This window comes from Hordeum vulgare, chromosome 7H, assembly GCF_904849725.1.
Source record: "Hordeum vulgare subsp. vulgare chromosome 7H, MorexV3_pseudomolecules_assembly, whole genome shotgun sequence".
Lineage (NCBI taxonomy): Eukaryota > Viridiplantae > Streptophyta > Magnoliopsida > Poales > Poaceae > Hordeum > Hordeum vulgare.
The window spans coordinates 618,525,098-618,542,021 of record NC_058524.1 but is presented as its reverse complement, the minus strand read 5'-3'; the positions used below and the strand labels follow the sequence as shown (position 1 = coordinate 618,542,021).

Sequence of the window (16,924 nt, the reverse complement as noted above, 5' to 3'; positions counted from 1 at the left end):
TGCGTTAACAATAAAATAAAATAAAAATCAAAACATTTTTTAAAAATCTGATTTTTTATGAACTTTCTAAATTTTCTTCATGTTCTAAGTGATCTCATGATTAGAATTTACAAGCACTTAAAACATTTGTCAAAGTTCATCATAAAAAGATCAGCATTTTTTGAAATGTTCTGATTTATGCGTTCTTTTTAAGCGAGGAAGGGTGATACTTTATGATAGTACTGTTATGCTACTTCTATCGTCGGGGTTTAGAAGCCACAGTTAAACTTACGTGCGTTTTCAAAATAAACAAAGTTTAAGACGCGGAAGCAATTACTCCTACTAATTAGTACTAGTACTACTCATGCATGCCCCCCCCCCCCCCCCTCCCAATTTGCTGCTCACGGCGGGTGGAGTTGATGCATCCATGCATGCGTTGGTTATTAACTCGGCTGTGGAAACATCAAACTCTTATTTCCTCTGTTGATTAGGTGCATTAACATCTACACCTGCTATATCTCACAACCGATCGGTGACTAACTTGATCCCAGAGATTTTTCAAAAGTGCCTTTTAAACCGTAACGGAAGAAGTATTAGATTTGTGAGGCCATCTCCAATCCAAGTCTAAGGTGCAATAAAAAAAATGCCAAATCAAACCCGTCCGATCTCGCCCAAAAAAGTTTATTTTGCGGGTGCTGTAGAAAAGTATTCCTTTTTCATTTCCTTTTAAATTCATCGGATCTGCACCGATTTGAGCTTAGGCCTTTCTCTAATCGCGGAGCGACCGGGCCATAATTCTTGGTGGCATGAACACATGATTGATAATAATCAAGGAAATTTGTCATAAGAAACGGCCATTATTTTATTTTATTTTATTGCTAACTAGCTAGATGCTCCAGCTTTTAGCATTTAGTTTTTTGCTGGTCAAATGTGTGGATCATCTGGCCGAGTTTAAGTATGCCCCGTCGTGAATGTCGTGCGGTGATCCGTGATCATTAAGAAACATCTTATAATTTTGTCAAAGATTTTTTCATCCTGCAAGGGTAGAGCGAGCATATTCACCTGGGATATCCCATCCCATCCCATCCCTTCCCTTGTACGTACGGCCTTCCGAATAGCGACCAGTCAACTTCCCCGTACAAAAAGAATAAAAACTGGTCAACGGGATTACGTACACACTACATACTCCTCTCCTCTCCCCTGATTCCTTATTTCTTTCGCTGGCTTCTTCTTCCATCCCGCGTCGATCATCTCGACCTGCCAGTGCCAGTGCCATTGAGGAGAGCAAGAAAGCTCGGTTGGAAAGAGGTGCATGGAGGAGGAGGAGGTGTACTGCGCGGTGGGGAAGGAGCAGTGGAACTGGAAGGCGAACCTGCGGTGGGTGCTGGCCAACTTCCCCGGCCGCCGCCTCGTGCTCGCCCACGTCCACCGCCCGCCGCACCGCATCAACATGAGTAAGCTCCTGTGTTTACTTACTCGTGCCAAGTTAATGGAGCAAGCATCTTTGCATCTCATCCTGGTATAATATCCGGTGGATGGATGGATGGATGGATGCAGTGGGGGCGTGGGTGCCGGCGAGCCAGGTGGGGGCGGCCATGGTGGCCGCCTGCAGGAAGTGGGAGGAGGACGAGGCCAGCGAGGCCCTCGACCACCTGCTCCACATCTGCAAAGCACACCGGGTTTGTTCACAAGTCTCTCTCATCACCAGCAAATTAATTAGTTCGGCACTCAACTGATTGACCTACCTATATATCGAGCGCAATGATTGCAGGTCGACGCGCGCAAGCTCATCGTGTCCGGCGACGACCTGCCGGGTGGCCTCGTGCGGCTCGTCGCCGACCATGGCGTCGCCGAGCTCGTCATGGGCGCCGCCGCCGACCGGGCCTACTCGAGGTATGTATGTGTGTATGTGTGGTTACCGCGAGCTCGCACGTTACAGTCGGCGTGCGTGTTGCTGCGTGCGGACAATGTGATGGATGCTCCGTTCTTGTCAGGAAGATGCGGGCGCCCAAGTCCAAGAAGGCGGCCGCTGTCAAGCTCATGGCCAACCCATCTTGCAGGATCTGGTTCGTCTGCAAAGGCAAGCTCATCTGCACCAGGTACGTACTCTGTCTGGAAAATTGACACTTTTCAGCGATCTTCGCGTATTTGACTGAATGAAGAAGCACATTCTCATGTTGTTCGTCCGTTGATGCGTGCAGAGAGGCCAGCGACGAGGGGCTTATGAGCAGAGGAGAGCCATCCACGGCTAGCACCAGCCCCCGGCCAACTGCTTCCGACGACGGCTCGACATCGAAATCCTCGTCGAGCCGCCACGGCGGTGGTGGCGCCGAGCCGGCCGGCATGGAGTGTCAGCGCGATAAATCGTTTCTGGACGGCGAGAAGTCCGTTCGATCTGATCAGGGTGACGCGAGCGAGATGGAGGATCAACAGACTCGCCGGCCACCTGAAGCTGCGGAGGAGCCCATGCCCGCCGCAGTGGATGGTGATCAAGGAGTCGATTTCTTGCGGCTCGGTTTGCCGGAGCTGGAGGAGGCGACAGGCCGTTTCGACGAGTCTGCCAGGATCGGCAGTGCCGGCATTGGCCGCGCCGGCGTGTACAGAGGAAGCTTGCGCGGCATGAGCGTCGCCGTCACGGTCATCTCCCCGGATGTCGCCGTCGGGGAGGCGCGGTTCGCTCGTGAGGTTGAGGCCATCGCGAAGGTGAGGCACCCTGGCCTCGTGCAGCTCGTCGGCGCGTGCCCCGAGGCGCGCGCCGTGGTGCACGAGCTCGTGCCGGGCGGGAGCCTGGAGGACCGACTCGAGCAAGGAGGCGACGGGACGCCGCCGCTGCCGTGGCTGGCGCGGTGCCGCGTGGCATACCAGGTCTGCACCGCGCTGGCCTTCCTCCACTCGTCCGCGAAGACGGTGCATGGCGACGTCCGCCCGGCGAACATCCTCCTGCTCGACGACGAGGAGCACCGCCCTTCCGGCAGCAAGCTCGCCGACCTCGGCGTGCGCGGGCTCATGGCGCAGGCGGAGCAGCAGCGGGCCGGCCGCGAGGCGCTGGCGTACGTGGACAAGAGGTACCTCGCGACGGGGGAGCCGACGCCGCAGAGCGACGTGCACGCCCTGGGCCTGCTGCTCCTCCGGCTGGTCACGGGCTTGCCGGCGCGTTGGGCGAAGAAGGCGGCACTGGAGGCCAACGCTGGCAGGGGCAGGTCCTGGCACCAGGTGGTGGACGCGAGCGCGGGAGGCTGGCCGACGGAGCTGGCGACGGAGGTGGCGCTCCTCGGGCTGAGGTGCTGCGCCGTGAGCGACGGCCGAACGCCGTGTCGCCCCGCCGGTGAGCTGCTCGAGGAGGCGCGCGCCGTGCTGGAGGCCGCGATGGACGCCGCACCGGGCAGGACGTGGTCTTCGTCTCTGTTGTCATCGTCGGAGAAGGAGGCGTCTAATGGCGGTGTCGCGCGGCTCGTCCTGCTTCATCTGCCAGATAATAATCAGGATCAAAGCAATCTGAGAGCCAACAGCAGCAGGTCCATCAGGTAGTCGACGCAGTGTGTGGCACTGTGGCAGTGGCACAACATCTGTAACCAATGATTGTTTTGAGACGAGAATCATGTATTGAGGTGCTGGTGTTGCTCAGCTTGGCATTCAGCCGGCCATCACGACTAGAAAAGAGGTCCTCCGTGTGACTCTTTAATTTAAACCGGGACTAATATGACCATTAGTCCCGGTTCTAGTGTTCTGTCAGGCTGGCCCCTCCATCAGCACCTTTAGCATCACAAACGGAGGCTATATGTGGACCTTTAGTCCCGGTTCATTATACAAACCGGAACTAAAGAGTTTTTTATATAAACCCATTCGTCCAGCCCGAGCTCATTGCTCTGTTTTCTTCACTCTCTCCTCTGTTCTTCCCCATGCTTGAGCTCACCCTTCAATTTTCATCAAGATTTGTGAAGATTTGAGGCACCCCATCTCTTCAAGTGTTCACAAAGGTTAACAACTTTGTCCTTTCAACTCTCATTGCTAGATCGACTCGTGCAATGCTCTATAATTATAGTGATTTATGATTTTTAGTTTGGGAGTAGTTATGTGAGAGTTTATTTAATTTGTATGCAATTTGGGCTTAAATTAACTTCTTAGTTTGCATATGTGTAGGTGTGGTTTACTTAGTGCCTTCCCGTCTCCGTCCTAACCAGCGTCGATCGTCCGCACCGTCCCGTCGATGGCTCCACCTTGGTGATCCTCTTGTTCTAATCCTTTTTATTCCAAAAAAACTTATTTTTGTATGATTCATATAGTTTTCTTACCTGTATGATTTTGTTATACTTAGTGTCATGGTCTTGATATCCGTCCCTTCGGCCCTCGTTCGGTTTATGATTCGGATGTGGTATATTCTCTTTATAATTATTTGTTGCATGTCTCGTTTATATGAAAATTATGGCCATCAAGTTGACATAGATATTTTTATCTAGAAGGTGTGTGAAACGGAAATTGCATCCGACCCTCTTGTCGAGAAGTTAAATTTAGTTGAAAAAGAATGAGTATTTGAAAGAAAATTTAAAAAGAATTAAAGAAGAGAAGATGAAATTAAATATCAAGATGAATTCAATGCGCTTGAAGATTAGAAGGATTAGAAATTATGCACTTAATAAAGAGGCTTGGTTTTACTATACTGTTGGATCAATTGTTATCATAGTTACGATTTTGGTCTTGATCGCAGCCTAACCACATCATCGTTCAGCTACCGACTTAAAGGTGAGATTGATCACATGTTGACCGGGTACATATGGGATTTCCGCCGGTGCGCCGGACTATTGATAGGGGAAAAGAGATTCCATGGAGCAGTGGTTCGAAGCCTGTGGCCACGCCGGCCTCAGCCATAGGTTGGATGCAAGTGGTGGATTCATCTCTCCGGTAGGTTGACCGGAACCTCAAACATGGATTGGACAAGACACCGGACATGACCTCTATTGACAGCGACAACTTCGACCTAGAAGGCCTTCCTCTCATGTTGTTTGGACCGGCGACCACTGCTATTAGTAAACTACGTTAGGACGAGGGACATACATAAGTATCTCTCCCTAATAATAAAGCAAATTCGGTTTCTGGTCGTCCGTCTTGAAAATTACCTCTAAAGTTTGCATAAATTACCCATCATGCCACCGGTAAGTAATATAAAATGTTTCACAAAGCGAAAAATCTTGGACTGGGTCAGCCCATGTAAAAACTTCCTATATTACACTCTGCACGCTGTAGAATATCCGGCACACTGAATGGGCCGGCCCATGCACAGGCGCCTGCTTTTAGTTACGTTTATTTATTTATTTTCAGTTCCATTTTATTTTTTTATTTTAAATAATTTAGAACTTTAAATAATCTTTAAAATTTTAATAAACTGAAAATTATAAATCAATATATTTCAAAAATTAAAATGTTTGTGACTTCAAAAACTGCTCGGAGTTTTGTAAAAAATGCTCGCATATACAATAAAATGTTTGCAATTTTATAAAAATCTTTGTACAATAAGAATAGTCCATGATCTCAGATACAATTCCATGTATTAAAAACTATTAAATGCATATAACAAAATACTTTCTAATTGAAAATATGTCCTAAAATTTTAAAAATAGCTAATGCCTGTTTTGATAGTTTCTTTTTTATTTAAAATTTCCATTCCATTTTTGTTTATTTATAATTTAAATAATATAGAATTACAAAAACTTTTGCATATTAAAAAAATAGGAATTTGGATTAAAACGCTGATGAATTTTTATTTTGAATTAAAAATAGGATTCAAAAAAAGCGCCGTATTTTTATATTTTTTTGCAAATTCCAAAACAATGTCCATGAATTTAATAAATATATTACTGATTTATAAAAATGTTTGTTTATTCAGAAAAACTTCATGCATTTCAAAAAAATTTTGTGAATTTAAAATAAAATCCTCCAACATCAAAAATTATGTTCGTGTTTTGTTGAATTGGTGGCCAATTCAAAAGAAAATATTTAAACCCGTTCGAAATATAAAAAATATTCACGATTTTTAGTAAATGTTTGTAAATTGTAAAAAATGTTCTCGATTTTAAAATCGTTCCCATATTTGTAAAATTGTTCAGGAAAGATCTAATGTATGTAGTTAAACATTAATGCTTCTTAAGTCTTTGTGACAATATACATGTATGAATTTTAAAGAATTAACCGTTGAAAGGATCGGATTATTATTGTATGTTTTCTAAAAAATATTCTTGAAATTCAGAATAAATCTTTGAGTTTCCAAGATTTTTGACAACCATGATATATATTTTTTGAAAATGTAAAGATGGCTTCAACTTGTGAATAAACTTAAAAGAAGAAATATTTTCTTGCGTTTGTGCACAAAATTTCTAAATCAAGCGATGATATGTGAACATAATATGGTCACCATCATTGGAGATTATGTTTTTTTTTCTTCCGTGGCAACGCACGGGCCATTTTGCTAGTTTCCTTTAATGAGAACAAAGGTTATTGAACCAATAAAAGAACCACACAAACACCCGTGGTCTAAAACTAAGGCCTCTTTATAAAAAAAAAACAAGTGGGAGAAAGCCTGCACTAACCCTCTGTCTACGCGGTTGTCCTTGTTAGCGGTTTTTCACTCGCCTTGGCTGATTTAGGACTAAACTGAGTCAACTACCGCAGCGTGCAAACTCTGCGCTTGCAAGTACGAGGACTAAAGCGAGCTTTCGTGGCAAGTACAATGACTAATATTGTATTTATCTCACCAAGATAAGATGAGCCTACAATCAAATAAATGAAGTGTTGCATGACTGCACACATATGTTACTCCCTGCTGTACATGTAGTAAGTTAAAATAGTAACATATGCATGTTACTAGTCTAAGTTACTCTTCACTATGACTAGGCTTATATATAAAACAGAATGAAAGCCTTTTTCAATATGTCACAATAACATATTATGTTACTCTAAACGTCTATCTCATTAACTACAAGACACATAAGCAATTTTTTCTTCTTCTCGAAATGTGCTATATTGCTAGATACGTTATCCCACTATGACCAGCGTAAGTCACACAAATATGTGCATTAGCGACCAAGGGACTAATCCTAGCATCAACTCGTTTTTCGCAGAGCTGGCATGGAAAAAGGCAGAGGCCCGCTGCTCATGCTACTTCTTCTGCTGCTGTGGATGGGCCATGGGCCTTGGTGCTCGCCGATAGACAGAGGCAAGATAACCAACAGCGACAATTGACAACTAGCAGCGACAAACGAAAAACCCTCCTCGCCGCATTTTCGCCCGATGAACGAGGCTCCGCACATCCCCGAGAAGACTTGGGCCAGCCCAGATTCGGTTGTCACAAGGTTTGGAAACCTTCCAGGAGTTCTCCTGAACAGGTTTTTTGGTTTTCCCGTTTTTTTTCTTTGTTTTCCTGTTTCCGTTAATTTTTTTCTATATTTAATTCATGTTTGAAAATTGTTCTTGAAATTCAGAAAATGTTCTTGCTTTTATAACAATGTTCTAAATTTCAAATAATTAATGTTTTTCCAAAAACATCATCACTACAAAAAAATTATAAATTAAAAAAAATGTTTGATATTTTAAAATAAATTGAGATTTTAAACAAATGTTCTTTAAAAAATATTAGTTTTCGTTTTTATCTCTTTCCTTCACTTCTTTTCATTTCCTATTTCTTTGTTTGACATTTTAGAGTTTTTATTTTGATTTCTAAAAACTGTTATGGTGTTGAAATGTGTATTCGCAATTTATATTTCAATGTTCATGCTTCCAAAATAATCAGAAATTGCAAAAAATTAGCTTGCTTTCCAAATGTGTCCACATTTAAAAAAATGTTTGCGTTCCAAAAATTGATCTCATATTAAAAAAACTGCAAGATTTTTCAAAAAAGGTTCCTATTTTCATAAATTAGTCAAATTTTCAAAAATGTCTAATTTTTACATTTTTACAAAAAATGTTCCTGTTTCACCGAAAAATGTTCTCTTTTTAAAAATTTGTTCACAAATTGAAAACATTTTTAAATTTGGTTCACCAATTCAAAAACAAAATCAGGATTTGAAAAAGGTTGGGAATTTTATAAAATGTTCTTCAGTTTCTAAAAAATGATTGACTTTTCATAAAAGTTCCTGTTTTAAAAAGTGTACATAAGTTCAAAAATGATGACACTTCAAAAATTGTTCACAAATTTCAGAAAATGTTCTTTTCTAGAAAATAAAATTCTTTGTTTCTAAAATGCGCGTATTTACAAATTCCTTCATAGACTAACAAATTGTTTATATTTTCCAAAAATGTTTGTTTATTTAAAACTTATTTTCAGAAATTCGATAAATTTCCCATTTTACAAATTTGAATATTAAATTTTGAAAGCATTCGTAATTCCAAAAACATGTTTGTATTTTCAAAATGTATCAGAATTTCGAAAAATCTACCAGTTTTCAAACAAAAAATCATAGTTTCAAGGATTGTTCACCTATTCAAAAAATGTTTCTGTTTTAAAAAATACTTCAGAAATTCAAAATATTTCCAATTATAATTTTTGTTTGTAAATACAAAAGTTGTTTAAGATTCAGAAATTAAAAAAAAAACAAATCAGTAACCTTTTAGAAGAAAAGAGAAAGGGAAAGAAAAAAGAGAATAAAGAATAAGAGAAAAAAAGGAAAAAAGGAAAATATGTCAATAAAAAGCAAAATATGGGGAAAAGGAGGAGTGAGAAATACGAGCTGGTTAACTAGGCCGGCCGAGTCACTTCGCTGGCGCCCCTACTTGTGCGAAACGGCGACAATTTACCGCAAGGCGCAGGAGTTAGGAGTTTCCCATAGGTAAAGCAAGGAGCCGCTAAAGAAATACAAGAGGTGAAACATGATTATAATATAGGCCAATGCTAGCCGCGTGCGCGCCGACCCAAATTTGGGCAAGTCGCCCCCAACCGTCCAATACAACCGCAGACATCCGCCCGATGCGAGCCGCACATCTCCCCCCACCCCACTCGTCATCGATGTGGGAAACACGGGAAAATCCATGGCACCCGTGCCCTGCCATTTCGTCTCTGCTCGCCACCTTCGTAGGCCACCCTTGCCGGACGTCCTAGTCGTTGTCCTCATCATCGGCTGACCTCATCCAAGATCTGCACCCTGCAGTTGCGGCTCCTTGTGGCGATCGTTCTATCTCTAGTGGCGACGACATAAGCTTGCCGGCATGATCACTGCCACTCATCCCTTGTGATGCAAAGCTCGTAGGACGCACCTAAGGCTTGCAACAAAAATTGAACATCGGGGGAAGATGCCTAGAGCTGTAAGTGACGATAAAAAAAACTGCAATCGGTGACGAAAAAAAGCTTCAACTGGCCATGAAAAAAGTTGGAAGCCATATACAATGGAAGCTATTAACAAGCAAGAAAAGTTACAACCGGTGATGAAAAAAACTTCATCCGACGAAAAAGTTTCAATCATAGAGACGACGGAAGCCATGGACGACAAACGAAAAGCTGCAACCGGCGGTTACAAAATCTACAACTCGCGTTGAAAAAAAGCTTCAAACCTTCTTGACTCGCTGCACCCCACGATGACGATGACACCGTTTTGCTGCAACCATAGTCGGTATTTTCTACAACCGGCGATGGAATTTGTTACAACCATTTTCCTAGGTGCTACCACTACTAGGGAAACCGTCGCTACTGCTATTTAGTAGTAGCGCGACACTCGCTACTACTAAGTTGATAGGAGTAGCACATGTTTATACCCCTTCATTACTACAAAGTGGTCTCTACCGTGCTCACCCGACACATGCCATAGTAGTATCGAGGGTATAAACCCGCGCTACTACTAAGTTGATAGTAGTAGCGCAGGTTTATACCCCTCGCTACTACTAAGTACAAGGTAGGTGAAGTCCCCATAGCCTCGGCCGAATCCCTCCTCTCTCCCTCACTCTCCCCCCTTCTCCATAGCCTCTCCCATGGTGCTCATGCCCAAGCACACGTACTCCTCCATGGCGCCAAACGAGGCCGGCTCCTCACGTTGCTAGCGTCCAGGAGCTCGTCCGTCTTCCCCCTCGTCTCCATGCCACAACGACGATAGAGCACCTCACCACCGGCGACGAGCCCAGATGTGCCCTCCATTTTCTTCCTCTTTCCCTTATTTCTCTTTTTTCCCTCTCCATCTTCCTCAAGTTTTACTCACCTCCTATGCCCATGCCTGTGCAAGTCGTCGACATGGCCAACCAGGAGCTCTCTGCCTTGGCCGCGAAGAGGATCCTCACACCTTCGTCATGCTCTGCCCTGGATCCGGTCCCTCTCCAATAGTCATCTCCGGATCTGGTTTGCCGCTGCCCGTCCGCACCTCCGACGACCCCTGTGATCGCTGGATCGAACCATTGACACCATTAACAGCATGCACGAGATCGAGATATTTTTTTTGGTTTTTTAAACTAATAGTAGTAGTGCGGGTCTTAAAAGCTCGCTACTGTTATTTTACGTTAGTAATAGCGCGGGCTATAAAAGTTAGATGTAGCATCGTAGCAGTAGCGCAGACACCTGCGCTACTCCTACGGGAAAACCTGCGCTACTGCTATGCTTTTCCATAGTAGTGTATTGTTGCTCCGTCGAGCTCCCACGCTCGTCACTGGCCATAGTTGCCGCGGCTCCCTTTCGGGAGGCGTTCTATGATGTAGTGGATGAGATCCTGCTCCGCATGTCGTGCCCCTCCTCCGATGCTGGTCAGAAGCACGTGGTGCTCGGCCTCATCGCGCACGCCCATGGTGAGGGCGCTGCCATGGCGAAGGGCGTGTCCAGGGAGGCGAGGGGCCGAGCAGCCATGCGCGAGCTCGCTAGACGGTGGTCATTAGGTTGCAATAGGCACGCAAAGCACGCAGCAGTTCCTGTGCGGGGGAACGCGAGGGGGGCGACCACAGTGCTTGCGCGTGACCTTAGCGAAGGGGATCAGACACACGCGATGCGCCGGCCGAAACGACTACAAACGTTCTGCTATAATGAAAATACGATGTCATCCTTAGATGTGACAATGGCTCTGCTCGGCCTCGCCGCGTGCGGCCATGAGGAAGGGCGTCATCATTGCAACGGGCGTGTCCATGGGGGCGAGGGGCCGGACGGCGGTGCGCGAGCTTGCTAGGCAATGGCCGATGGGTCCCAAAAGACGTGACAGGCGTGCAGCAGTGCCTGCGCACGACCATGATGAGAGGGATCAGATGCACACAACGACGCGAGGGGCTGAAAACTTCAACCGGCCCACCAACTACAAATGTTTCCCTATAATATAAATATATGATGTTGTCCTTAGATGTGACATCTAAATTCGTCCTAGACACATCCTAAACTTTGTATTATTTTAGTCTCATAGATGATCAAATTCTAACCCAAAATACGAAAAGTCCAATTAAACCCGGGCGGAGGTACATAGTACTTATTATACTAAAATAAACCAAAGTAAGGCCCTGTTTGGAACCACCCAGATTATATAATCCAGTTTTTATCATTTATTATGTCTCCAAACAAGACAAATTATGATGTAGATTATAAAAACTAGATTGACAGATTATTAAAAACTCATAATCTACTCTATCCCAGCTAAAATCAGATTATGAATTGCTAATGACCCATTACCCTTGTAAAGTTAAAGATAATTACATTTCTACCACCGTCATCCTTCTCTTTTTTTTTAAAAAAAAAAGAGAGGACAGACAGTTCATTATGCAATGTAAAACCTGAATTATATTTTATATAATCTGACCTCCAAACATACCCACCTAGATTATTTTTATAAACTAGATTATATAATCTATCTTCATAATCCAGATTATCATAATATATTGTGGTTTCAAACAGGGCATAAGCAGTTGTATTTTACATGCAATTACGCTGGAACTAGACGAGATTTGAGGCATTCTCACTTTTTTCCTCAAGCTTCTTCTTCCTCTCGTATTCCTCAAGTTTGAGGTAAAGAAATATCAAACCCATTGATAGCGAGAGCATCAAAGCCATGAATGCCAGGTCAGACCAAGCCGGGCGAGAGACGAAGATGGCGACCCCCAAGGAAATTAACATGATGACCGTCGAGACCGCCATCAACACAGATGTCAACTGCACGAACCAATTAAAGAATCAGAACATGTGTGTTGACTAGCAGAATAAAATGTACTTCCTCCCGATACCTAAATAATTGTTGTTGGAGAAAACTAGATTAGTTGGTCTCAACAACAATTACTTAGGTAGGAAGGGAGTATTGGTTAGTTATTTGGGTTCCGTGCATGGATCGGTACATACGCAATCTGTGGTTGCGCTGATAACAATCACTTGGCATGATTGGAGCTCCCGCATCATCTTCTTGTGTTCCCGGCGTCTGAAGAGCAGCAGGTTGATCATGACCGTGGAGTAGAGGAAGACGATGGCGGTGATGATCAGTCTATTCCAATGATGAGGATGGCCCATGCCCGTCCATACATCGCCGGTCGACAAGCTGAAGGATGCAAGCATGATCATGCTGACCAGCAGGTGCTGCATGCAAGAACATCGTCAAGCTCAAGCATGGATTGATGGAAGTACAAACTCACATGAACACGTTCGTTCATTAACAATTGGTAGGTAACGTGGCCTTGGTAAAGTATATATATATATATATAGCCCACGTACGCACCTGAAAGACTTTGTCGCCATCGTCATCAAGGTGCGCCGCCGGCGACGGCTGCCCTTTGCCATTGCTGGTCTCTGTTGAACAGCTGTTCGACGGCTCGTGGGAGATGATGTTAGTCATGGTACCAAGCGAACCCTTTGCTGCGGAGGAACGATGACAAATCGAGGACGGAGAAGAGTAGCTAGGTAGGTTGCCACGCGTGTGTTACTTGGGCGAGAGCTGAGGAATTCAGGGTCGAACCTCAAAATCGTTACTAACTAGCTAGGAGTCTATCTCTAGTTGTTGACAAACTCTATCTCTGACTCTAAACTTAAACGCGTACGCAGCAGGATCATAACAACCGGCCGGATGGACGTGCCAGCAACATGCGTATCCGTGCCATTGTTCCCACGTATATTACTATAGGGGCTTTGTAAAGACCAGTACAAATGTCCGTGTGTTGCACCGGGTTAAAAAAATGCAGAATCTATTTGTTTTATCATTTATACGGCATTAATTTTAATAAATGTCAATTATAATGTTAAATGTAGGACATTTATTTTTGGATGGAAGGAGTTTCATATGCTTGTCCCCATCTATCATCTGTCCCCACTCCCACTATTTCCTCTGTTCCTTTGAAATGATCAAACCAACACATTCGCTTATGTTCATGGAGCAAAATATCACTGTTTGGAAGCCATAAGAAGTACATTCAGTTCATATTCTTCTTTTTTGCAGTTACTCCGCATATGGGACTGAATACATCTATCCACAGGTTAAAGTGTGAACATGTGCACTTCAGTATTCTTGTGGAACATAGGTCATACTAAGGATTAACTTATTCTAAAAAATGTCTCTTTGCAGGGTACATTAAACCCATATGTTGGTCAGCAATAAGTTCCAATTTATGGAGTCTCAGCTGCAGCAAATACTGCTAACCAACAATTTAGCCAATTAAGCCCATCCATTTCTGGTGGGGGCAATGGCTATCCGATGATGCATGGTCACAGTATGCCAGGAAATCAATTTGTGCATCTCACTGGGTCAAACATAATTAATTCATCCCCAACAAATCGTCCCACCATTCAGGCTCCCTTTTTAGTAGGTAAGCTTTCTCCAGATCACATTTCCAGTATTTGTTGGGCCTTCTTTTTCCTCGTAAACAAAGAGCCTTCCAAGTAAACTCAAACATGGTTTCAAGATGCAATTGCATTCACTAAGCAACATATGCTTCCACTCTGAATTATTATGCTCACATAAATGTAAATTTCCATTTTTTTTTCCTGAATCTTGTCGCTATTTGCTCTTTTGAATAATTATGTTTTACTTGGCTTTTGTAACGGCACCGGTTCCCTCCCATCCACACTTCATTGTTCCAGCCCACTCACCTCAGTTTACACAAGCTAGCGGTTCAGACTAAAAAGCAAGCTGAACTATGCACCCAAACATTTATACCTTGAGGTTTGCTTTCCCTGGATTTTTATTATCTTGTTTGCTTGTTGACTGTCTAGGCAAGAAAAAATATAGGCAGTAAACAACATGATAATCTCAACCAATACATAGGACCATAATCAAGCACATAATATTGTTAAAGAGTACATGTCTAGATTTCGTTGTAAGCTAGAAACTAAATGTCATTTACAACCAACTATATGTAATTGACCCAGTTGGTCTTTATTTATTGAATTACGAGAAGCCCTTTCATTTGCTAGATAGGTAAAACTATCACCAGATATGCCAGCCAACAGCGAAGCTTCTTTTTTCAGAAATAGTCCTTTTTGCTAGATAGGTAACAACACAGTTGATTCTTCCCCGAGCCCACAGTGGTTTTGGAAGTTGCCACAACTCACGGCTCTGTAAGTTCCCCTGAAATAACTTTGCAACTTCACAGTACATATGCTTGGATGGCTAATTCTGACATTGTAATTGTATTGTGATGCCAAACCAAGGATCATACAATCTGGAAGACTCTACGGCACGGTGCCGATGAGGCTGTTCAGCAGCCCGCAGCTGCAGCAAGTGTAAACTCGCGCAAAAACCTTTTCTGTTCCGTGGCGAATTTGGCAAGGCCTCTTTGCAGGATCCTGGACGGCAGCGCGTTCAATGGCACCCTGGACCTGGGGAGGAGCATCAGCAGCGAGCTGAGCATGGTGAGCTTCAAGGACAATGACTTCTTCAGTTCTCCTCCGTCACGGTGACCTCCAGCTACAACGGCACCCTCTCGTGAGTGCCAACTACCAATTAGTAGTGGCCAATCAAAAGATCAACCAATTTATCGACGATTGTTGGGGATAGGAGTGAAATCATATTTCATTCCGTCAATCAATTTGGCATTAGAGCAACCCAGTTTTTTGGATTTGGCACCACTCTAGTAATGCTGCGGCACCGGTGCCACAACCATATTCTGCATTTGGCCTACGGTGGGGCCGACCTTACCATCCATCCTCACAACCTTGTTGACTGTACATTAAAGTACAGGTAGTCATTTACGGGAACTAAGGCAGTAAAGAATAACTTTTCAAATAAATTGCAAACTTCAAAAGCATAAGTAAAAAAGAGCATTGCAACATTCTCAATAATATCATCCAATCAGATGTTCTTTGCATATTCTTATAAGAAAAACAAAATAAAACTGGCTCTCCTAAACCAATCTCTATGTAGGATTATTCACTATAAAATGTAAAAATTAAGGATCAATTTATGAACTCCATGAATCATAGTTGTGTTGGGGGTTTATTATTCGATCTAGTGTATTCTTGTTCACTATCAAATTTATACTTGTGAAGTAGCATAGCCGAATTGATAACAACAATAATTTAGATAATTGTTAGCATGATATGGTGAGTTTATGAAAGCATACTTCCATCTCAAGAACAACATCAAAAGATCACGAGCACAGAGAAGAGCATGTAGACGAGCCAGAAGGCGTAGGCAATGAGTCCCCTATGCTCATCGCCGCTGGAGGCAAGCTCTGCTAGTAACCTGGTGCAGACCCTGGTAGACCACAACACGAATCCCATGCCCATCCCGAAGATGAGCCCACCGCCCCGCGGTAGGAAGAGGGAGACCGTGGAGAAGATGACCATGGGGAGCATACAGTATCCGACCAGGCTGACGCATCTGTAGAGGTCGAGGTCGCCGCGGTGTCCGTCGAAGAGCATGGAAAAGACGAAGTAGAGGAAGAGGGAGGCGACGGTGACCCACCCGAGGACGATCCCGAAGTGGAACTTACCAGCCAGGAGCTGGAAGAGACCGAAGGATAGGAGGAACAGGAAGGCCCCTGAGAGATCGGCGTATGCGTGGAGCGACGGGTCGGCGGAGCGGAGCGGGTGGAGGATGGAGACCGTCTTCCGCCAGATCTGGCGCGTGTTGATGCCGAGCTCCTCGAGGAGCGGCGGCTCGTCTTCGAAGGAGGCACCGGAGCCGCCGATGGGCCCGGTGAAGATGGGCGGCGTGGAGTTGGACTGAGCGGGTATGTCGAAGGACATGAAGGGGAGGGGGTTGGCAGCGGAGGAGGTGGAGGGGCGGGGAGGCGCGAAGGCGGGAGGCGGGGAGGCGCCGGGCCCGGGGATAGGGTGGCGGCGCCGGAGACGGCAGTAAGCAAACGGAATGGATAAGAGGAGACTCGCGACCGTGAACTGGGGAGAAGGGGTGTTTGTGTAAAACTGAACCATTTTTTCCACTTAAATTGATAGTGCGGGTTGAATATGTACAATGTCAGGGCTTTTCTGCAAAACAGCCACGGCGGACGACGGAAGCACTACGTGTTTTATTAATAGGTAAAGATAGTAAAAGGGCCCGTGCGTTGCATCGGGTGTACAAAAAATATATATATGCTTAGAGCATCTCCAAGAGCATACCCATATTTGCTCTCAATACCTAAAAACTGTTTTTTTGGGTATTGGGGGCAAAAAACCAGCTCCAATATGTTGGAAATATGCCCTAGAGGCAATAATAAATTAGTTATTATTATATTTCTTAGTTCATGATAATCGTTTATTATCCATGCTATAATTGTATTGATTGGAAAAACAATACTTGTGTGGATACATAGACAAAACACTGTCCCTAGTAAGCCTCTAGTTGACTAGCTCGTTGATCAAAGATGGTCAAGGTTTCCTGGCCATAGGCAAGTGTTGTCACTTGATAACGGGATCACATCATTAGGAGAATCATGTGATGGACTAGACCCAAACTAATAGACGTAGCATGTTGATCGTGTCATTTTGTTGCTACTGTTTTCTAAGTGTCAAGTATTTGTTCCTATGACCATGAGATCATATAACTCACTGACACCGGAGGAATGCTTTGTGTGTATCAAACGTCGC

General features: G+C 44.3%; 2 protein-coding genes across 3 annotated transcripts; one reads left to right on the top strand and one right to left on the bottom strand.

Annotated features, from left to right (window-relative positions):
• Window positions 1-1,229: 1,229 nt before the first annotated feature.
• LOC123407661 (U-box domain-containing protein 33-like) lies at window positions 1,230-3,829 on the top strand. 2 transcript variants are annotated; one of them, XM_045100847.1, is made up of 5 exons: window positions 1,230-1,433; window positions 1,537-1,658; window positions 1,751-1,872; window positions 1,974-2,078; window positions 2,181-3,829. In XM_045100847.1, the coding sequence occupies exons 1-5, from the start codon at window positions 1,292-1,294 to the stop codon at window positions 3,505-3,507; spliced, it is 1,818 nt and encodes a 605-aa protein (XP_044956782.1). In that variant the 5' UTR covers window positions 1,230-1,291; the 3' UTR covers window positions 3,508-3,829. The 2 variants fall into 2 exon arrangements, with proteins under 2 accessions (XP_044956782.1, XP_044956783.1); XM_045100848.1 differs by having other exon boundaries at window positions 1,342-1,658; window positions 1,978-2,078.
• Window positions 3,830-15,475: 11,646 nt separating this feature from the next.
• Window positions 15,476-16,270, bottom strand: LOC123409557 (protein YIPF5 homolog). Its single transcript, XM_045102426.1, has one exon. The coding sequence runs from the start codon at window positions 16,268-16,270 to the stop codon at window positions 15,476-15,478; it is 795 nt and encodes a 264-aa protein (XP_044958361.1).
• Between the last annotated feature and the right edge of the window lie 654 nt (window positions 16,271-16,924).